Source organism: Neoarius graeffei, chromosome 11 (genome assembly GCF_027579695.1).
Source record: "Neoarius graeffei isolate fNeoGra1 chromosome 11, fNeoGra1.pri, whole genome shotgun sequence".
NCBI classification, from domain to species: Eukaryota; Metazoa; Chordata; class Actinopteri; order Siluriformes; family Ariidae; genus Neoarius; species Neoarius graeffei.
The window spans coordinates 48248168-48271963 of record NC_083579.1 but is presented as its reverse complement, the minus strand read 5'-3'; the positions used below and the strand labels follow the sequence as shown (position 1 = coordinate 48271963).

General features: G+C 38.1%; 1 protein-coding gene across 5 annotated transcripts in view; it reads right to left on the bottom strand.

The window, feature by feature from the left end:
- Nucleotides 1–9176: 9176 nt before the first annotated feature.
- The window catches only part of eml1 (EMAP like 1), a 69933-nt gene continuing 55313 nt past the window's right edge, over nt 9177–23796 (bottom strand). For 4 of the 5 annotated variants that reach the window (XM_060934071.1, XM_060934073.1, XM_060934075.1 and 1 more), the window contains 14 exons: nt 19188–19298; nt 18850–18945; nt 18428–18562; nt 18236–18335; nt 17746–17897; nt 17436–17561; nt 16479–16610; nt 14570–14637; nt 14175–14263; nt 13951–14048; nt 12815–12902; nt 11151–11246; nt 10844–10974; nt 9177–10734 (listed from right to left, as the gene is read on the bottom strand). In XM_060934071.1, coding sequence (XP_060790054.1) covers nt 10609–10734; nt 10844–10974; nt 11151–11246; nt 12815–12902; nt 13951–14048; nt 14175–14263; nt 14570–14637; nt 16479–16610; nt 17436–17561; nt 17746–17897; nt 18236–18335; nt 18428–18562; nt 18850–18945; nt 19188–19298 — 1548 coding nt within the window. In that variant the 3' untranslated portion in view covers nt 9177–10608. The remainder of the gene's footprint in view (nt 10735–10843; nt 10975–11150; nt 11247–12814; nt 12903–13950; nt 14049–14174; nt 14264–14569; nt 14638–16478; nt 16611–17435; nt 17562–17745; nt 17898–18235; nt 18336–18427; nt 18563–18849; nt 18946–19187; nt 19299–23796) is intronic. The other variant, XM_060934072.1, reaches the window with a different exon arrangement.

The window sequence follows — 23796 nt, the reverse complement described above, 5'->3', positions numbered from 1 at the left end:
TATTATTATTATTGTAGTAGTAATAATAATAAACGCTCTCAGGCGAGGTGATAACAGCAGCAGCGCTCCGTCAGTGATGGGCGACGCAACAGCTCAGCCAAGTCAGCAGCGTCTGCATTATATCGCACTTTCTCACTGTATACATCTAAAACAAATGCCATGTTCAGACAACGGTCGCGCCCATAACATCGTCAGTAATGAATCTTGTGGCTGAAGCGCTCTGCTCCGGAGATGCCGTTTGGGTTTAACTCCCTCCTGGATTTGGGCAGCCGGTTTGAATGGAGAGAGTCTGGATATTATTGGCCGTAATATACTGGCCCCTAGTGGTAAGTACGGGATACTGCACCGTCTGTGTTATAAGGTGTGGCGATTATTCTCCCTGTCGCCTGGGTGAACTTTTTCACATAAAGACATTCATCGGTATTTATTTTATTACACCAAATTTGAGTCTTTCTTTCTTTCTTTCTTTCTTTCTTTCTTTCTTTCTTTCTTTCTTTCTTTCTTTAACAAGCAAGACAACTCAATATCAGCTCAGTCCAACTGACCTTCTCTCAGGCTCATTGTTGCAATGCGCATGCGCGACAATTTGACGGGATGCAGAGTGGGCGGTGCCCTATTTGTTGGACTATCACTATTAAGCAGGACTAGACTGTATGCTGGGGATTCATATTTCAGCACGTGCTTGAATTAATGAGTGGCTGAGCCACTGTTCTGCCAACAATCATAAATAGTTATACGAATAACTGGAGAATAATTGCCATAATCATCTTCAGATGAAGCACATTAGCTTGTAAAGGCAGCTTCTGTTGATTTTTCCCCGAAAAATATTCAAAGTTAATAATCTGACTTCCAGCTCCCTGATGAAAAATTTCAGCTTGGACTGACCAGCCATCAGCTGCCAAAACAGTGTGAGCTGATCAAGCAGGTACACGACAGTACATGTTACTTTCCATCTTACTTGACTAAATTGAAAAAAAAAAAAAAAATATATATATATATATATATATATATATATATATATATATATATATATATATATATATATGGCCTTTCTGTGCAGAGTTTGCATGTTCTCCCCATGTCTGCGTGGGTTTCCTCCGGGTGCTCCGGTTTCCCCCACAGTCCAAAGACATGCAGGTTAAGTTAACTGGTGACTTTAAATTGACCTTAGGTGTGAATGGTTGTCCGTGTCTATGTGTCAGCCCTGTGATGACCTGGCGACTTGTCCGGGGTGTACCCTGCCTTTCTCCCATAGTCAGCTGGGATAGGCTCCAGCTTGCCTGTGACCTTGTAGAACAGGATAAAGCGGCTAGAGATAATGAGATGAGATGAGATATTTCCAGCCAGCCAGCCATTATCTGTAGCCGCTTATCCTGTTCTACAGGGTCGCAGGCGAGCTGGAGCCTATCCCAGCTGACTACGGGCGAAAGGCGGGGTACACCCCGGACAAGTCACCAGATCATCACAGGGCCGACACATAGATACAGACAACCATTCACACGTAAGGTCAATTTAGAGTCACCAGTTAGCCTAACCTGCATGCCTTTGGACTGTGGGGGAAACCGGAGCACCCGGAGGAAACCCATGCAGACACGGGGAGAGCATGACAACTCCACACAGAAAGGCCCTCATTGGCCACTGGGCTCAAACCCAGGCCCTTCTTGCTGTGAGGCGACAGTGCTAACCACTACACCACTACACCACCCCATTCGCTTTGCTCACTTGTGATACATCCATTCACCACTCAAAGATAAACTCCATATCTTCGCGCAACCAACCGTATATAAAAAAATATTAAAATTTAGAAACTGTTTCTTTCAGCACTTCAGCACCAGTTTGACCTGCTCGTCCTGTGGTCAACAGCTGATAGCTGGTCAGACTATGTTGGACTTTCAGCAAGGTTAGCACTCAGACCTCTAAAAATACTGTGAGCACCAACTGAGCAGAGATATCCATGGCCCGATTTAAACTGGCCCATAAAAAGATGTTATTATCAGTCCCGGACTATGCAGCAGGTCTTCTGTGTAGTTGGACAAAATAACAGTAACATTTTATATAAAATTACATATATAATTACGCACACAGCTGTACAGATGATTTATATTAGACTGTTTGCCACCTTGGCACCTCTATAGCACAGCTACGGAAGAGGTTTGACAATTAGTGTTTTGATATGTGAGCTTGAAAACATCACATGGCAACAAACAGTTCCAAAGAGGTAAAGTAGTGGATGCCTGAATAGCAGGCGCATCAGTTAAAAAAAACCTGGAAATTAAAGAGGAACATCTCAAATGTCATAGCAACATCAGCAAAGAGGAACAGTGGTCACTGACAGGGATAGACAGACACATTACAGAGTTGCTATGCAAAAAGTACAGCCATTAAGTTAACAGAATTGAATGAATATCTCTTAAAGGGGCCAGCTCACCCTTCCCAGAATCCAATTGGTTGCTTTTGTTTTAAAAGCATGTGACCGCTACCTGCTAGCTCTCTGTGCAGCAAAACCTCACTTTTACTAATATCTTCAAACCCCAAACTTTTCTTCATCTACAGTTCCCTTCACGCATATTGGCACCCCTCGTAAAGATTCGTAAAAATGGTTTGAAAAAAAAATCCACCTTTTGGCAAAGTAGCTTCATCTCATGCTGAAAAAAAAGAGAAAAATACAACCTTTAATTGAAATAAAAACATTTTCAGAGAAAAACAAATCCATCTTCAAGAAATAATTATTTTCAACAAAAACACATGTGGCAGTATTATTGCTAGCCCTGGAAATTATAGTGAACACAATGGAACTGAAGCATGTTTCCCATTTAAATTGTACATTTTGAGTTGATTAGAGTGTTTAAGAACTTTCAAACTGTAATCCATGTCTTCCTGATTAACTGGGGAACAAATATGAGGTGACACAGCGGCCAAATTTCCTTAGTCATCCATCAACATGGGAACGATAAGAGAACGCACAAACTAAAAGAGGGAAGGGTGTGTTGACCTTCATAAGTCAGGGAATAGTTATAAAAAATAGCTACTTGCCTGAAAATGTCTATTTCTGCTGTTAGGGCAACAATAAAAAAGTGGACACCAACTTGAACTGTTACAAACTTGCCTGGAATAGGACCCAAATTTATTTTTCCCCTACGTACAATGAGGAGGATGGTAAGAGAGGCAGAAAAAAAATCCCCCAAGGATCACTGTCAGTGAATTACAAGAAAAAGTAAAATCTCAGGGTTTCCAAGTCTCCAAAACCACCATCAGATGCCACCTCCATACCAACAGATTATTTGGAAGGCATGGCAGAAAAAAAGCCTTTTCTGTCAGTTAACCACAAACATAAGCACCTGGAGTTTGCGAAACGTAACTACAACTTTGACTGGAACCGTGTTCTATGGTCTGATGGAACAAAAATGGAGCTTTTTGGCAATAAACACTCAAGGTAGGTTTGGTGTAAAAAGAAAGATGGCTATAATGAAAAGAACCCGATCCCAACTGTAAAATATGGTGGAAGTTGTGTAATGTTTTGAGGCTGTTTTTCTTCCAAAGGCCCTGAAAACCTTGTTAGGGTACATGGCATCATGGACTCCATGAAATACCAGGACATTCTAAATCAAAATCTGGCTGCTTCTGCCAGGAAACTAAAACTGGGTCGTCACTGGATCTTCCAGCCGGACAATGACCTGAAGCATCTGTCCAAATCAACACAAAAATGGTTCGCTGACCACAGAATCAAGCTTCTGCCATGGCCATCTCAGTCCCCTGACCTGAACTCCATTGAAAACCTGTGGGATAAGCTGAAAAGGAGAGAGCACAAGAGAGGGCTGAGGACCCTGGACCCTGGATGGAGATTGTGTAAAGAGATGTTTTCAGATGCCCTGCTCTGTATCTCCAACCTTATAAAATGTTATAGGAGACTCAGTGTTGTTTTACTGGCAAAGGGAGGTTGTATGGAGTTGTTTTTCTCTGAATAAATTTATTTCAAATAAAGGTTGGGTTTTTATAAGTTTTTTAGTGTGAGATGAAGTGAAGTGAAATGAAGTGTGATACTTCACCAAAACATGGATTTATTTCTAATCCCCTTTACTAATCTTTACAAGGGGTGCCAATAATCGTGGATGGCACTGGATGTGCCATACATGGAAGCTTTGAACAAAATATGCCTTATCTTTTCTTTCCTTCATGACCACCTGCCGAGACAGCCAAAGCTGGTTCTGGTCCATTACAATGGAATAACCATAAGAAAACAGAATGGATTGGTTGAAAAAAAAAATAAATACTTGAAAGTGATATAAACATTTTTAAATGTTCATTCATGAGCAAAAGTCAAAAACAACAATGATCACTGTAATAGTCTGTCAGTAACATGTTTTTAAATTAAATATTAGCAATTATGAGCAATTAATAGGAAAGCTTGCATCATCAGATTTTACCATCATTATAACAACTTCCCATGCAATTTAGCAAAGCATTGCAATTTACTTCTTGTATAATGTATCATATATACAACCCCGATTCCAAAAAAGTTGGGACAAAGTACAAATTGTAAATAAAAACGGAATGCAATGATGTAGAAGTTTCAAAATGCCATATTTTATTTAGAATAGAACATAGATGACATATCAAATGTTTAAACTGAGAAAATGTATCATTTAAAGAGAAAAATTAGGTGATTTTAAATTTCATGACAACAACACATCTCAAAAAAGTTGGGACAAGGCCATGTTTACCACTGTGAGACATCCCCTTTTCTCTTTACAACAGTCTATAAACGTCTGGGGACTGAGGAGACAAGTTGCTCAAGTTTAGGGATAGGAATGTTAACCCATTCTTGTCTAATGTAGGATTCTAGTTGCTCAACTGTCTTAGGTCTTTTTTGTCGTATCTTCCGTTTTATGATGCGCCAAATGTTTTCTATGGGTGAAAGATCTGAACTGCAGGCTGGCCAGTTCAGTACCCGGACCCTTCTTCTACGCAGCCATGATGCTGTAATTGATGCAGTATGTGGTTTGGCATTGTCATGTTGGAAAATGCAAGGTCTTCCCTGAAAGAGACGTCGTCTGGATGGGAGCATATGTTGCTCTAGAACCTGGATATACCTTTCAGCATTGATGGTGTCTTTCCAGATGTGTAAGCTGCCCATGCCACACGCGCTAATGCAACCCCATACCATCAGAGATGCAGGCTTCTGAACTGAGCGCTGATAACAACTCGGGTCGTCCTTCTCCTCTTTAGTCCAAATGACACGGCGTCCCTGATTTCCATAAAGAACTTCAAATTTTGATTCGTCTGACCACAGAACAGTTTTCCACTTTGCCACAGTCCATTTTAAATGAGCCTTGGCCCAGAGAAGATGTCTGCGCTTCTGGATCATGTTTAGATACGGCTTCTTCTTTGAACTATAGAGTTTTAGCTGGTAACGGCGGATGGCACGGTGAATTGTGTTCACGGATGATGTTCTCTGGAAATATTCCTGAGCCCATTTTGTGATTTCCAATACAGAAGCATGCCTGTATGTGACGCAGTGTCGTCTAAGGGCCCGAAGATCACGGGCACCCAGGATGGTTTTCCGGCCTTGACCCTTACGCACAGAGATTCTTCCAGATTCTCTGAATCTTTTGATGATATTATGCACTGTAGATGATGATATGTTCAAACTCTTTGCAATTTTACACTGTCGAACTCCTTTCTGATATTGCTCCACTATTTGTCGGCGCAGAATTAGGGGGATTGGTGATCCTCTTCCCATCTTTACTTTTGAGAGCCGCTGCCACTCCAAGATGCTCTTTTTATACCCAGTCATGTTAATGACCTATTGCCAATTGACCTAATGAGTTGCAATTTGGTCCTCCAGCTGTTCCTTTTTTGTACCTTTAACTTTTCCAGCCGCCCTGTGATGACCTGGCGACTTGTCCAGGGTGTACCCCGCCTTTCGCCCGTAGTCAGCTGGGATAGGCTCCAGCTTGCCTGTGACCCTGTAGAAGGATAAAGCGGCTAGAGATAATGAGATGAGATGAGATGAGATGAGATGAGATGAGATGAGATGAACTTTTCCAGCCTCTTATTGCCCCTGTCCCAACTTTTTTGAGATGTGTTGCTGTCATGAAATTTTAAATGAGCCAATATTTGGCATGAAATTTCAAAATGTCTCACTTTCGACATTTGATATGTTGTCTATGTTCTATTGTGAATACAATATCAGTTTTTGAGATTTGTAAATTATTGCATTCCCTTTTTATTTACAATTTGTACTTTTTCCCAACTTTTTTGGAATTGGGGTTGTAAATAGAAAGTTAGAATATGAATGGCATCAAACTAATTGGTAGTGTTTCAAATACTACTAGGATAGCCTTCCTTCAGTTCAGAAATATTGCCAAGATAAGAAATATAATGTCACTACCAGATGCAAAAAAAAAAGCTCATTATTTTGTTACCTTTAGTGACAAAACAAATGGGCCATTTTAATGCCTTGCTTTCTGGATGTTCCATTATGTGCAAAAACAAGCTCCAGTTAGTCAAGAATACAGCAAGAGTCCTTACTAGAACCAGAAGATCTGACCAAAGTACCCCAACCTTATCTGTACTTCATTGGCTCCCATTAAAACTTAGCACTGTTTATAAAATAGTACTAATAGCATATAAAGCACAGAATGGTCTCTTGTTGCAAGACCTGAGTGAACATTTAGCTTTTTATGATCTGCTATGCCTGCTTCCATCAAAAGGTGCGCTTTTTTTTTGGTACCTAGAATCAAGAAGACTACAGCAGCAACCAGGGCTTTTTTCTTCCAAATCCCCACAATTATGGAACAGCCTTTCAATTATGTTTGGGAATCAGACAGAGTCTCAGTCTTTAAGTCTAGACTGAACATGTATTTGTTTAGTCAAACCTTTTATTAATATTTTTTCTCTTAGGTAAATGCACAGATCTGGAGGCTTCAGAGGCATAAACATAATTTTTTAATGTACATCCCTGATTCCAAAAAAGTTGGGACAAAGTACAAATTGTAAATAAAAATGGAATGCAATAATTTACAAATCTCAAAAACTGATATTGTATTCACAATAGAACATAGACAACATATCAAATGTCGAAAGTGAGACATTTTGAAATTTCATGCCAAATATTGGCTCATTTGAAATTTCATGACAGCAACACGTCTCAAAAAAGTTGGGACAGGGGCAATAAGAGGCTGGAAAAGTTAAAGGTACAAAAAAGGAACAGCTGGAGGACCAAATTGCAACTCATTAGGTCAATTGGCAATAGGTCATTAACATGACTGGGTATAAAAAGAGCATCTTGGAGTGGCAGCGGCTCTCAAAAGTAAAGATGGGAAGAGGATCACCAATCCCCCTAATTCTGCACCGACAAATAGTGGAACAATTTCAGAAAGGAGTTCGACAGTGTAAAATTGCAAAGAGTTTGAACATATCATCATCTACAGTGCATAATATCATCAAAAGATTCAGAGAATCTGGAAGAATCTCTGTGCGTCAGGGTCAAGGCCGGAAAACCATACCGGGTGCCCGTGATCTTCGGGCCCTTAGACGGCACTGCGTCACATACAGGCATGCTTCTGTATTGGAAATCACAAAATGGGCTCAGGAATATTTCCAGAGAACATTATCTGTGAACACAATTCACTGTGCCATCCGCCGTTGCCAGCTAAAACTCTATAGTTCAAAGAAGAAGCCGTATCTAAACATGATCCAGAAGCGCAGACGTCTTCTCTGGGCCAAGGTTCATTTAAAATGGACTGTGGCAAAGTGGAAAACTGTTCTGTGGTCAGACGAATCAAAATTTGAAGTTCTTTATGGAAATCAGGGACGCCGTGTCATTCGGACTAAAGAGGAGAAGGACGACCCGAGTTGTTATCAGCGCTCAGTTTAGAAGCCTGCATCTCTGATGGTATGGGGTTGCATTAGTGCGTGTGGCATGGGCAGCTTACACATCTGGAAAGACACCATCAATGCTGAAAGGTATATCCAGGTTCTAGAGCAACATATGCTCCCATCCAGATGACGTCTCTTTCAGGGAAGACCTTGCATTTTCCAACATGACAATGCCAAACCACATACTGCATCAATTACAGCATCATGGCTGCGTAGAAGAAGGGTCCGGGTACTGAACTGGCCAGCCTGCAGTTCAGATCTTTCACCCATAGAAAACATTTGGCACATCATAAAATGGGAGATACGACAAAAAAGACCTAAGACAGTTGAGCAACTAGAATCCTACATTAGACAAGAATGGGTTAACATTCCTATCCCTAAACTTGAGCAACTTGTCTCCTCAGTCCCCAGACGTTTACAGACTGTTGTAAAGAGAAAAGGGGATGTCTCACAGTGGTAAACATGGCCTTGTCCCAACTTTTTTGAGATGTGTTGTTGTCATGAAATTTAAAATCACCTAATTTTTCTCTTTAAATGATACATTTTCTCAGTTTAAACATTTGATATGTCATCTATGTTCTATTCTGAATAAAATATGGAATTTTGAAACTTCCACATCATTTCATTCCGTTTTTATTAACAATTTGTACTTTGTCCCAACTTTTTTGGAATCAGGGTTGTATTTTGGTAATCTTTTTGGAGACTTTTGACTTGGTCAATAGGGACAAATCCAAATCTATATATTCATATCTGTAAATCAGCTTTGTGTCAATGTCCATTGTTAAAAGTGCTGTACAAATAAAACTGTACTGAATTGAATATAATGTATTCAGTTCTTTGTGAATGTTAAATAGCTATCAAACGAGTTAATAACCATCTAGTTATGCATAGTATGCATAAGTTTTAGCAAATTAATATAAATTTACAACAGAAGAACTATGTTCCCAACACTTTACATTAATAATCTAGATATCATCTTGCTAAGAAAAGAAAGTTATGAGTTTCATGTTGTTTGGTGCTTTTCATGCTGGTCTAACCTATTTTGTTTTCAGCAGCGTAAACTGAGTTTGGCTGGTTTTGTTAATGGATTTAATACATAGGTCACATACAGCCATGCTGTCGTCTTGCTCTACAAATCAGGTGACACAACGTTCTGTTTCTATATCCGCACACACCTCTCTTTATAAAATATATTACAGGTATTTTAGCTGAGAGATGTATAAATAAAAGATCACATACATCCAGACAGGTTTGAATTAATTTAATCATGAATAAAGTACCAAAGTTGTTAATGATTATAATGAGGCCAGATCTATTTATTTATTTACATTTTATTATGCATTCTGCAACAGTTGTTGTCTGTGCATAATTGCCAGTTACATGCCTAATACCATCAAAACTTCATTTCAAATGTTACATTTCAGATTCATTCATATGTAACTTTCAATTTCAGCTTACACCTTAATGGTAAAAAAAAAAGTTAACACTCATGTTTTCTGAAACAAAATCATATTTTTACATTGTGCTACCTGCCAATCAATAGGCAAATGAAAATGTGAATGAAAAAGTATTTTAAAAAATACAGCCAACCATGTGCATGCTCAGACAGTTTTAATACACTACCTACAGTCATTAAAAACCCTGATGAGTTTCTCCTTCTCTTTCAGTGCAAAAAAAAAAATGAAGCATGATTATGGTCATTAGGAAATGGAGATACAGTTCAGCATAGAGTTGTTTAAAATAATTACTTTGCCTTGCTAGATTTGTTGGCATTAATATAAAGTAATGTTAGTACCGTTTAAGCTAATCAACATGGCAACAGTTTTCTCTGGGAGAGCTTTAGAAATTAATCAAACACCATGTATTGCATAAGTATTCACCCCCACCCCTTGAACTTTACCACATTTTGTAGTGTTACAATCTGGAAAGAAAATTGAATTAGTAAGGCTTACATGTCATGAATCTTCACAAAGCCCATAATACTGAAGAATACTGAACTAATTCAATTATTATATAGGCCTGTTTGCCTAGGTTGTAACACTACAAAATGGGGAAGGTGTCTGTGACTACTTAAGGAATGCACTTTAATATTTACCAGTTTCATTAACTTGCAGTGAATTAAGACTACATTAAGCCTTATTAAAGAAAACATGAAGAGCCTAGTACCCTAACTCTGAACTGTTGGCTGAAGTGTTGTCTAAAAGGGGGTTCACACATCATTTTGGTACAAACAAGGATTATTATGATCACAGGGCCTTTGTTGTGTTAAAGAAGAGTGAAAACTGAGATCAGTTCAGGATGTTTTGAGACAATCATACATTTACACTGAAATTCAATCACACAGGAGTGGCTGCAATACTTTTTGAGGCCAGATGGTGGGGTCATACACCACTGTCTGCTGTAACAGTTTCAAGGTAAATTTGTCACCTTTGGCATCACATAATATGCATCATGTGGAGAAAGTTTTTTTTTTTGTCATCACTCCAAGGTAAATGTGTGAGTTGAGTTTGCACAATGTCCTTTGCAGAATGTCCATTCTGCCGATGAGACAGTAAGCTTATTTTGAATGCTGGGCTCATGTTTTAGCCAATAGTAAACAACAACTTAAACTGACTGCCTCACATCATTACACAGGATAGGCCTACAATTGACTGCCACTCCTTCATTTGAATTGAATAGAAATGGGAATAGTTCCACTCCATTTCTGCATACACTGTCAGTAGTTGTTTATATCACACGCCACTGCATTACACTCATGTCCTTTCCTCCAGTGGACACCAAGTGGCTGTCATCCAACAGGAAGTTAACATTGGTGACATGACTGCTGTGACCACCATAGACATGACTAGGAGCCTGAGGAGACAGAAAGAAAGTAAAAAACAAAACAAATGAGGCATATATTTTTCTCCTCTGTATATACGGTAATGTACAAAAGGTAATAAAACACGTGCTGCTTGCTTACTCTGGATTGAGAGCAGGGGAATAAGAAGAGGTGCACTTTTCCAAAATCGTCCCCAGTGGCGAGAAGTCTCTTCTCATTGGAACTGCACACAGCATTAATGTCTGTCCCATCAGAGCCATCTGGCCACAAGCCTGAGGGAGAGCACAAATAAAATCACCTTAACCAACAACTAACATTCAGCAAATGTAATCCACGTTAATCCATATACAAATATAGAAAAGGACATGAAACAGTGCAGGCTCCAATGAATCCTATTTCATGGATCTTTGACCAACCTTATTATTACACATTACTGCCTGGAACTCACCAAACACATGAAAGCCCAGTGTGCAGGTAAAGGTGGCCCATGGAATATCTCGAGTAGTTTCCACACTCACTACTTGTTTACACACAGAGGGGATCCCTGGACAAGCAACCACATTACTCAGTGACTGAATTCTTATTAATTTCAATAATTTCTAACAATTGGCATCATCTAGATGTTTTGTACATCAGACATAACAGAGTACCAGCCAAAAGTTTGGACACACCTACTCATGAATAGGTTTTTCTGTATTTTAAGTAGTTTCTACATTGTAGAACAGTAGTGAAGACATCAAAACTATGAAATAATACATGCAACATATATGGAATTATGTGGTAAACAAAAGTGTTCCAAAACAAAATATGTTTGATATTTTAGATTCTTCAAAGTAGGCAGCGTTTACCTTGATAACGCTTTGCACACTACTGGCATTATCTTAACCAGCTTCATGAGGTAGTCACCTGGAATGTTTTTCAATTAACAGATGTGCCTCGTCAAAAGTTATTTAGTGCAATTTCTTGCTTTTTTAATGCATTTGAGATCAAACAGTAAATAGTAAATAATAAAAATACAGTAACTAGCCCTATTCCACAACTGTAGTAATCCATATTATGTCAAGAACCGCTCAACTCAGTAAAGAGAAACGACATCCATCATTACTTTAAAGGTAGACTGCCTTTCAGATTTTTCAAGTGTAGGTCATAAAAAGAATTTTCCCTGACACCCAAATATTTTTGTTTAGTGGACCGAAAGCTACTGAATTCAAATCACAGACTTCCAATTTTATTCATTTTTAAAAATAGAACAATTAACGAATTTCTCCACTATTTTTCCTGCTTCACATTGACCCAATTCAAGATACTATGTCATGCGTCACATTGTTGGCTTTCCCCATTTGCACAAGGCATTGTGGGATACAAATTTGAAACAGTAGAGAAGAATATCAAACGTGAGTGTGCAAATGAAACGTGAAAGACCGACTACGGTAACGGAAAGCAAGAAGAAAAGACGTTATGCTGCGAAGGAAAGGAAATGCAGGACCAAGCTAATAAATATTGGCTGTCAGCGAGCACTTTGGTGTGATCAATTGTTCGTTTAGTGACAGAATGATGGAACTGTCAGTGCACGGTCAAGGTAAACCTGTAGATGGCAGTAATGCAACACTGTGGATGCCAGCTGCCATAAAACCCAAAAGATGAAGAAGAAAACGATGACTCAGGTAAACCTGCGCATGCGCACACAGACTTCCTCTGTCTGCTTGACTGCGTGAAGCGAGCGATTTCATGCACATTATTTGCTAGGGAATCCCCTCAAATTAAATAACTTCCCAGCTACAGAATGGCCTGGGATTTTTTAAGATATTACAAAAATAAACATATACTGTATCACAATGACCAAATTTCAGAAGGAACTAAATTTCACCGATTTTATGCAATCGAAAGCCATTTACTTTTAAGCCATTAAGTGTCTTTTAATTAATAAAAATAAAGAAAAAACATTGAATTAGAAGGTGTGTCCAAACTTTTGCCAGGTACTATAGATTAATAATGGCTGGAGGATGAAATGTCTCAGAGCTTATACCAGCAGATGTGTAATTCAATGCTAAATAATGGCCTGTTTATGAGAATAAGGTTAAACCTGTTAATAGCAAATGTAACTGTACTCACAGTAAAGGATCTCATAATCTCCAGAGTTGGACACCAGGTACTGAGAGTCTACAGACCAGTCTAGATGTGTAATGAAACTGGAGTGACCCTACAAGAGACCACAGTGAAAATATTTTCAGTAAGATTGTTTTCTAAAAACCACCCTGAACAATTAATACGTGATCTTCAATTGTGTCAGAAATGTATTTTGTAATGAAATTCTGAGTTTTGTTCAAATGTCTATTTTTTTTACAGTCTGCTTTAATTCACGCATTCATCTACTGATAATGGTGCCAGTTGGAATTCATCTCAACCTAAAGAGTGCAGTGGAGCAGCGCTTTAGTTCTTTAGCCTGATCATCTCGCTCACCTCCTCATCTATACACTGTGCTCAAACAGATATGTTTCCAAAGCTTCAACTTTCAAGCTAATACCACCATCAACATCATTAAAAATTGAGCACCAACCAAGATATTAGCACCATTGCTATATACAACATTAATATTTCAATATATTATATGGACACAAGTGTTTTCCTGGGAAATACGGCACTCATATTTTTCATACAAGCTACATCCGAGACATGGAGAACCAAAACCATAACATAAATCTCGAAATGTCACTTATGAGGAAATTGATGAATTGTTTTGATAAAATTGGGTACTTTTTGTTTGTGTCTATATAATAAAAAGAAAATCACACATTGGCTTAGAGATGTGAAGTTTATCTTCTTGTGTTGAAAAACTCCCATGTTTCATACGAAATACATTGCAGATCTGAGTGACACATTTTCTGATATTTCACTCCGATGACATCCCTTCTCGCCTTGCTCTCTTGCGAATATATTCACCACTCAAAGATAAACTTCATATCTTCATGCAACTGTGTAATATCCTCTATATACATAATCATATTTAATGTATGTATTTATGAGTAGAGGTTTCATTTAACTCCATTATTACTGTAGCATGACATATGTGTGTAAAGCATATTTTTGTACAAATACTATATATTGGTGTTTTATAAGATTAAAAGAACAAATAATGGTCAATTCTAGTCATAATTTATGAGACAACAGTTTGACACAGATGATTATATTTTTAATAAATAAACGCAAACTTGAAATTCTTTTTTTTTAATTACTGAGCAAAAACTTACTGAGCATTTTCCCACTCGACTGTACTTCTTGCCATTCTCAGCCACCGCATAAATGTAGATGTAATTGTCATGTGACCCAATGGCAAGGAAATTGCCATCTGAAAGACAAAATGTTCAATCCACACGTGTCATGTGCACTGATGCTCTGTCAGTGTCCCTGTGTTTATTACTTCAAATAATGCATGGAGGGGGAAAATAATTATAGTGGCTGTCAGAACACTGACCTGGAGAAAAACGCATAACTGAGAGCTGTTCATTCCCATCCGTATGTACTGTGACTAGATCCTTAGTTTCAGTATCCAGAACAAGCCACCTGTCCGTGCAATTACAACAGCAGAACAGACCATATAAAACTCTTCAGGCTGAAGAGCTTGGAGCATTTTCAAAGACTTCTTTTGTTATTATGCTTTTTTTTTAATATGTTGATGACTGCTTCATGAATATTAATAGTTTCAAAAGATATCTAAAGAATCAATCTGGACTAGTCCTATGTCTGTGTATTAAATTTGCATAATAACGATGGGTTTAGGGTCGTCCATGTATTAGATTATGAGAAATTTGCCCGAACAGTAATGACATGTCAGAGACCTCATTGCTGTGAAGGGACAGCCTCTCTCACCTGCCTGTCTGTGTTCCTATGGCAATGATTGCCCCAGAGGGATGGAAGCCGGCAGACTGAGCGGCATCCTATCCACATAAACACAAACACAGACCTCAATCATACACACCAAGTTCAACCCAGACTTACATATTAATGTGAGATGCTTATTGACATTTTGGTCACTGCATATAGTTTTAAGAAAGACAGTGTACCCTGAAAATACTCTAGGAGTTCATAAAAGCACTGCAACATCTTCAATGAGAGTATTATACAATGCCTTGCAAAAGTATTCATCCCCCTTGGTGTTTGTCCTGTTTTGTTGCATTACAATCTCGTATTAAAATGGATTTTTTTTGGGGGGGGTAGCGACATTTGATTTACACAACATGCCTACCACTTTAAAGGTGCACATTGTTTTTTTTTATTGTGACACAAACAATAATTAAGATGAAAAAACAGAAATCTGGAGTGTGCATAGGTATTCACCCCCCTCAAAGTCAATACTTTGTAGAGCCACCTTTTGCAACTACAGTTGCAAGTCTCTTGGGGTATGTCTCTGTTAGCTTAGCACATCTAGCCACTGGGATTTTTGCCCATTCCTCAAGGCAAAACTGCTCCAACTCCTTCAAGTTAGATGGGTTGCGTTGGTGTACAGCAATCTTCAAGTTATGCCACAGATTCTCAGTTGGATTGAGGTCTGGGCTTTGATTAGGCCATTCCAAGACATTTAAATGTTTCCCTTTAAACCACTCCAGTGTCACTTTAGCAGTATGTTTAGGGTCATTGTCCTGCTGGACCGTGAACCTTCATCCCAGTCTCAAACCTCTGGCTGACTCAAACAGGTTTTCCTCCAGAATTGCCCTGCATTTAATGCCATCCATCTTTCCTTCAGTCCTGACCAGCTTTCCTGTCCCTGCAGATGAAAAACATCCCCATAGCATGATGCTGCCACCATCATGCTTCACTGTAGGAATGATATTCTCAGGGTGTTGGGTTTGCGCCACACATGGCATTTCCCATGATGGACAAAAAGTTCAATTTTTGTCTCATTTGACCAGAAAATCTTCTTCCGTGTGTTTGGGGAGTCTGCCACATGCTGTTGGGCAAACTCCAAATGTGTTTTCTTCAGCAATGGCTTTTTTCTGGCCAGTCTTCCATAAAGCCCCACTCTGCGGGGTGTACAGCTTAAAGTGGTCCTATGGACAGATACTCCTATCTCTGCTGTGGATCTTTGCAGCTCCTTCAGTGTTATCTTTGGTGTCTTTGTTGTATCTCTGATTAATTCCCTCTTTGCCCAGTCTGTGAGTTTTGGTGGACGATCTTCTTTTGTAAGGTTTGTAGTTGTGCCATGTTCTTTCCATTTTGCTATAATAGATTTAATGGTGTTCCCTGGGATAGTCAAAGTTTGGGATATTTTTTATAACCCAACCCTGATCTATACTTCTTCACAACTTTGTCTCTGACCTGTTTGGAGTGCTCCTTGGTTCTCATGTTGCTTGCTTAGTAGTGTAGCAGAGTCAGGGTCCTTCCAGAACAGGTTGATTTATACAGACATCATGTGACAGATCATGTGACACTTTGCACACAGGTGGATCTTAATCAACTAATTATGTGACTTATGAAGTGAATTGGTGGGACCAGCTCTTATTTAGGGGTTTCATACGAAAGGGGATGAATACATATGCATACTCCAGATTTCTGTTTTTCATCTTAATTATTGTTTATGTCACAATAAAAAAAAACCAATGTGCATCTTTAAAGTGGTAGGCATGTTGTGTAAATCAAATGGTGCTAACCCCCCAAAAATCCATTTTAATTCCAGCTTGTAATGCGACAAAACAGGACAAACACCAAGGGGGATGAATACTTTTACAAGGCACTGTAATTTAATTTACACTATATGATGCATACGCTGGTTTCTGCTCACCTCCAGTGTCTTGGTCCAGAGTGGCTGATGAGATTCAGAGTCCCATAGACTCACCAATTTATCATGACCACAGGTAAGGAACTGCAGCTTCACTGGGTGCACAGCTAAACCCCATAACTCATCAGTATGACCCTGAAAAACAAACAAAGACACAAGTTTCATCTAGTATTACAGTTTTTTGAGAAATAGCAATGTTCCACACTTTTGTCTATGGATAATCACATCTGGATACTGTAGAACTGCTACTAAAGTACAGTGATCCCATACTGTATATCTTTTCAACACACTTAGTAATGTTTGACTTGATAATATACAGTTGTGGTAAAGTAATGACTATATTATCCTACTATCTGGTGTGACCCAGAAGAGTTCAAGTCCTGTTTTTCTTTTTTGGTATTGTCATTAGGACCCCCTTGAAAATGAGATGCCACATCTCAAGGGGTTATCCTCAAAATAAATAAATAAAAATAAAGAGGACAGGTTCCCTTTTGAGTGCAGTTCCTCCTCAGATTTCTTCCTCATCTCATCTGAGGGTATTTTTCCTTGCCATTTTCACCTCTGGCTTTCGTTTGGGATCTAAATCTACATGCTGATTTCTGTAAAGCTGCTTCATGACAAGGTCTATTTGAATTAAACTGAATTGAATTGAAACATTAAGCTTAGTTGTAGGCTAAAAATGTTTCACTAAAGAATATAGAATCTTAGTTGGATTGTCCATTGATGGATTCAGGAAAGCCAGTGCTATTTTAACATAATTTATATAAAATTAGGCTCAGTGAGTAAAATACGGCATTTTTCGCCTAGTTAAGTGGAATACTCTCTTTATGCTTAATAGTGAATCACCTGTACAAAGTAATTAGATTTAAAAAAACAAACAAACAAACAAACAATGATCTACATATAGACCTTTTTAAAGTCAAAGTTTTCTATATCTGTGAGATAACTTTCAATATTTACCTGTGTAATGGGGGTGAATTCACCATTCAGATTTCCCAGCAAGATGTAGTTTTTGGTTGTTCCAATGAGAATAGCTTCTCCCTTCCCCTCAGCGACTGTGCGAATAGGCCCATACACTTCAGGAACCTAAGACAAATAACATACAGTGGCACAAAACGAGTATTATTAAAAACTTATAAAACTGGGTGTTTTATGTAATTCACTTTATATAAGAACATTAAATATAAAATCCAGCACATTACATGCTATCTAATTTTAAATATGAACATTTTAAAATTTCACCATTTGTTGAGATGATATAACATCTTACCTCCACTATATGAATCTTCTGATAGTTTCCATCCCACGAAGTGAGCTTACGGTCTTTCCCACCCGAAACCAACGTACCGTCTCTTAACATGCACAGAGCAAACACGCTGCTTTCATGTGCACCCGGAATGGCCAAACTAATGCGATTAGAGCCTTCAAGACAGACACAGAGCAGTGAACCACATTAGCAAGCATTAACCCCACTCTCTGGAAGGTCAGAAACAATGAGCATATGAGAGATGTGCTCAACAAAGCAGCACTGATTGAAAATCCTTACTAGGCATCTGTAATCAAATTTTAGGGATGCAGCTGTTACACTGTTACAGTTTACAAAGCTCAGACCAGAATACTAAGAATATACTACTAACACAAACATGTTTATGAAATATTCATCATGTGTAATGTGGAATGGTTATGGAATCTAAAATCCATCCTGGCTTGAAAATGAGCAAGAAATAATATGTCCACAATTCGACCACTGACTTCTTTACCTTTGCCCCATACAAGTATATTTCCACTGGAGTCACCAGTGATAGCATCACCATTTTCTGAAAAAGTCACACACAAGACAAACTTGGGCTTCTCTTGTTTCTGCAAGAAACATAAATATAGCTTGGTATTACTTATAAAATAACTGCTTATACAATCTATATGCCAAAAAATACCATAATCTGTAAATTTACCTCAAACAAACCCTGTTTCTTTAGAAGGGAGCCTTTTTCTAGTGTCCAAAAGCAAAGATGGGATTTCCCACATGTAACAATTATGTTTGCATCTGTTGGATGGAAATCAGTAGCAAAAACCGACTCGTTGGAGCACTGTAATAAGAGAGCAGAAAAACAGTGATTGACATTGGACTTGGAAACTAACATTGGAAAAAGAGAAATAAACCGCTAGCAACATTTTTTTTAAATTCACATACAAGACTAGAACATTCATCTCCTAAAAATCATAATATTTGTAACAGAAGACTGACTGACTGACTGACTGACTGACTGACTCATCTCACCCCAACTTGGCCCCAATGACTAACAGTTAGATTTGAAGTTCAACAACTTGCTCTAAGTGGTTATTTAAAACATTGACGTGTCCCAAAATTACATACCTTCACTTCAGCGAGTCTCTCTTCTCGCTGCCAGTCCCATACTGAAAGAACATGATCATTGGAGTCATCTACTGCACACAACCAGCTGCCCCCATTCTAAATGGTTAAAATATAGACACAAATACAGTTATAGGTACAAAGCTCTATCATTAATAGAGAGTGTAACAACAGTTACACAGTATTTAATCTGAAGTCCGAAAACAACCTTTCCCTATCAGAACTATTAAAATACAGTATGGTGAATGGATAAATTGTTGGAATGGACACAAGTTTAAGAGTACAACTTTAGTGTCATATAAAGTCTTTTTGCAACACAGCATGCAAAAAATGTCTCTTACCGATTTAGAGAAGGAAAGGCACACAAGAGCCCTGTCAAAAAAGCCAGTTCCAAGAACATGCAGTGTGTTTAGACTCACAGAGTCCCAAACACGGACATGAGGAGCTAACTGCTGCAAAATAATAATAACAATAATAAACAGATAGTATTATTATTACTGATCTGCAATAAAACAGACTACACATCAAACAGTAAAATATCTCTTCTTCTTCGTCTCATAGCCGGCAAGGGCCGTAGGAGCACCACTGATGACATTTTAACAGTCCATCAGTGGTGTGTCTAGGGCATTTAAACTTGGCAGAGCCCGTCCCTCTCCAAGCTTGATCAATGGACAATTTAGAGTAGCCAGTAAGCCTAACTGCATATCTTTTGATTGTGGGGGAAACCGGAGCACCCACCCAGGGAGAACACACAAACTCCACACAGAAAGGACCCCGTCGGCTACTGGGCTCAAACCCAGAACCTTCTTGCTGTGAGGCGACAGGGCTAACCACTACACCACCAGTAAAATATAAAATTAACTTTAAACTGAATCTGAAAATTGGGTTTTCTGTGCTTTATATTTCAGCTAGCTAGAGGAAGGTGTTTCACAATGTCCAATATATAATGGGGTTGGAAAAATAGGGATCCGGTTATTTAGCACAAGTCTTTTAGCACAAATCCAGAGTCTTTTAGCACAACTGGAAGCTGGAATTTCTGCTGCTGTGCATGTTAAGGATCAGTTGTTGATCCCTGAAACGTGGACTGAAAATCCAATTCTTTGGTGTCTTTGGATATTTGTAGTTAAGCCAGAACAAACCTTGAATTGTGGGCACCTTCATAGATAACTTCAGTCATTTCTTATCATATCACAAATTCAACCGACTGTCAATAATTACATGTTTGCTGAATTAATTAATTGGGGGATGATGTCTCTTTCCCTGCTTGATAACGTGTTTTGCCGACTAACAGTGGAATCTATTCCTAAAAACTTACTCAAATTATTAAAAGTCCATTTGATATCACATATTACTGTTTTCATATGTATTTGACGAATAAAGCTACAAAGTCTTTAACAGAAAAAAGACCAATTTCAAAGAAACTTCCACCAAAGTACCCTAGAATGAATGGCAATTAAATAAAAGTGCAATATAAACATTCAAGAATGACAAAACAACCAAAATTAATATATCAATTGTTTATAATATGGCAATCGTGAAGCAAGAAGAAGATGAAGAAGAAGAGATTATGCTAAGATGTAAGGGTTGTTTGATTATCAAGACAAGTCTGTAAGCTGTGGCTAGTTTACAGGGAAATTCACTTTGTTGCAGCATGTTTATATTTGATTTCAATATTTCTTTTTTGTTCAATGCTATCAACCACTAAAAAACGTTATTAAACATCTTTAAACATGATCAGTAAGTATTCATAATAAAGATAAAGTGTTCTTGGATTTTGTGCTAAAGAACTTTGAGTTGTGCTAAGAGACTTTAGAACTTGTGCTAAAAGACTTTAGATTTGTGCTAAAAGACTTTTGTGCTAAATAACCATAAACCGAAAAGATACATTATGAATTAAAATTATTTTTTTAGGGTTTAAAGTGCAGAAATGGAAATGTGCAAGTATAATAGAATTTACTATAATAAAGGCAAAATTTTGAAAAAAGACAAGTACAGATAAATATAAATACATTAAACAAGTAAGATTAAAAAGAGTAGCTGGGGCTTGTGGTTGGTAGACCAGGTCTAGACAGAGCACTGAAAAACCCAGTCAGGAGAAAGGATAGACTGGCACAGACATATTCTCCTAAACATTGTCACAAATGCTGAGACATAAAATACAATTTAGAAAACCAAACAATCCTTTAGCAGCTGTGTCAATGAGTTCTCAGAAACATCCTGACTTCCTTCTTGGTGTGTTACACTTGGCTGGTGGATTGTATACGTTATGGAGGTACGGCTCACTGATTCTTCAGGAAAGCTTTCTACACATGCTTACATGGAAATTGGGACTACATCTGAAAGGCCATGATGACAGAAAACCTCATATAAAAATCTCTTTAACATGGAATGCATTCGGGGGTGCACTTATTGGTATGAGATTTCACACTTTGGAGAAATGATCCAATACCACAAAGGCATTGGTATATCTCTTTTAGTGGGGTTTGTTGTTGGCATTGATGTTTGGGTAAAGAAATGAGTTTACCAGATGTGAGTGAACGTGGATACTGATGAATATTTCTGATTGCATCTTCAGCTAAGGTAAAGAGTATTCTTCAGCCATGATGGACAGCAGTGGCTACTGGACTGTTATGTTTATTAAGCCAGTGCTAAAAGTCAACTGATAAAACTCATTGTTTGCATTAAGGTCATGCTACCGCCACAGAAACCATTTTGCCCTTGATACTGACCGTCTCAACACTAATCATGCACACTCAAGGAGAGAGATATCGTTCTGGTAGAAGTGACATTTCTAAGCTTACAACTGGTTAGTTTGCAATCTCAATGCCAGATGAATATACTAGTATGTTCTTCACTCCAAATTTACACGTCTTTTGATGTTGTACTTATACATATGGCCCCCAAAATTAGTACTTTAGAAATAAGCATAAAAAATATTCCTTTAAAACAAACAGTGAATTTAAAAAGTATTCAGAAAATGAAAATTGCCAATATTAGTACTTTGTTGCAAAGCTGTTACAACAAAGTACGACTGTACTGTACTTTGGCAATTACAGCTTAGAGACATCTACAGTATGAAGTAATTTGGCTTTTACAGCATTGTGACTGATTTTTGACTCATGCCTTTTCGGCAAATTGTCATTAATTCCCCAAAGTTACAAAGGTCCCATTTATTAGATTAGATTAGATTAGATTAGATTAGATTAGATTAGATTAGATTAGATTAGATTAGATTAGATTAGATTAGATTAGATTAGATTAGATTAGATTAGATTAGATTAGATTAGATTAGATTGAACTTTATTGATCTCTTAGGGAGGGTTCCCTCAGGGAAATTAAGATTTCAGCAGCATCATTACAGGATAAACAGAGAATAGAAAATAGAGGAAAAACTTCTAGATAAATTAAATTAAGTATTTACATATACAATATAAAAAGAATAAGATATGGGGAAGAGAGGAAGGGGGAAGAAAGGGGAAAAAGGGGGATGTACACAGTTTCAAAATCCTCTACAAAGTTTCAATGGGATTCAAATCAGTAAATTGGCAAGGCCATGCAATGCCTTCTTGAGTTATTTTGCTGGATGTTTGGGGTCATTGAAATGTCCATCTTGTCCCCAAATTCAATTTCTTTGCCAAGATTAAATTCTCCTCTAATACATACCATAAATCACTTGATTTATGGTTCCTTGAATAATATATAATGCCACAGTACCATTTGCAGAGAAGCAGCCCCATATCGTATGATGCTCCCATTTCCATATTCTGTACTTGACGAGCTGATTTAGAGTTCTAGTTTTCTTTTTTCACCTTCACCATGATTGCTTCTTGTTGCATGAAATCTTTCCAACCAAAAGTTTGTGGACACCTGAACATAACACCCACATGTGTTTTTTGAACATTCCATTCCAGATTTAGTCCCCCTTTACCCTCACATTCTTCCATTGTAATCTTGGCAAACCATGTCTTCAAACCATGGATTTCACTTTGTTGACAGAGTCATTGTCATGCTGGAACAGATTTATGACCATTTGTTCCAGCAAAGGTAAATTCTAGACAATTTTGTGCTTCCAACTTTTTAAAGTTGGGGAAGGCCCATATGGATGCAATGGTCAGGTGTGCACAAACTTTTGGCCATATAATGTATCTATGTTTTCTGCTTATGAATACATTCTTTATGGTTTATATTTAGAATTACAATATCAAGACATTATGTCAGCAAAATTTGAAGTTGATATATCCACTGTACAGTGGATATAAAAAGTGTACACACCCCATTAAAATGATAGGTTTTTCTGCTGTAAAAAAAACTGAGACCACAAAAATTATTTCAAAACCTTTCCCACCTTTAATGTGACCTAGTATAACCTGTATAATTCAGTTGAAAAACAAACAAATCTGTGAGGGGGAAAAACATAAAAAATAAAAAACGGACAATAAGCTGGTTGCATAAGTGTGCACACCTTTAAACTAATACTTTGTTGAAGCACCTTTTGATTTAATTACAGCATTCAGTCTTTTTGGGTCGGAGTCTATCAGCCTGCCACATCTAGACTTGGCAATATTTGCCCACTCTTCCTTGCAAAAATGTTCCAAATCTGTCAGATTGCAAGGGCATGTCTTGTGCACAGCCCTTTTCAGGTCACCCCACAGATTTTCAATTGGATTTAGGTCTGGGCTCTGGCTGGGCCATTCCAAAACTTTTTTGGGGTCACTGTCATGCTGAAAGATGAAATTCCTCTTCATCTCCAGCTTTCGAGCAGATACCTGAAGGTTTTGGTCCACAATTGACTGGTATTTAGAACTGTTCATAATTCCCTCCACCTTGACTAAAGCCCCTGTTCCAGCTGAAGAAAAACAACCCCAAAACATGATGCTGCCACCACCATGCTTCATCGTAGGTATGGTGTTCTTTTGGTGATGCGCAGTGTTGGTTTTGTGCCAAACATAC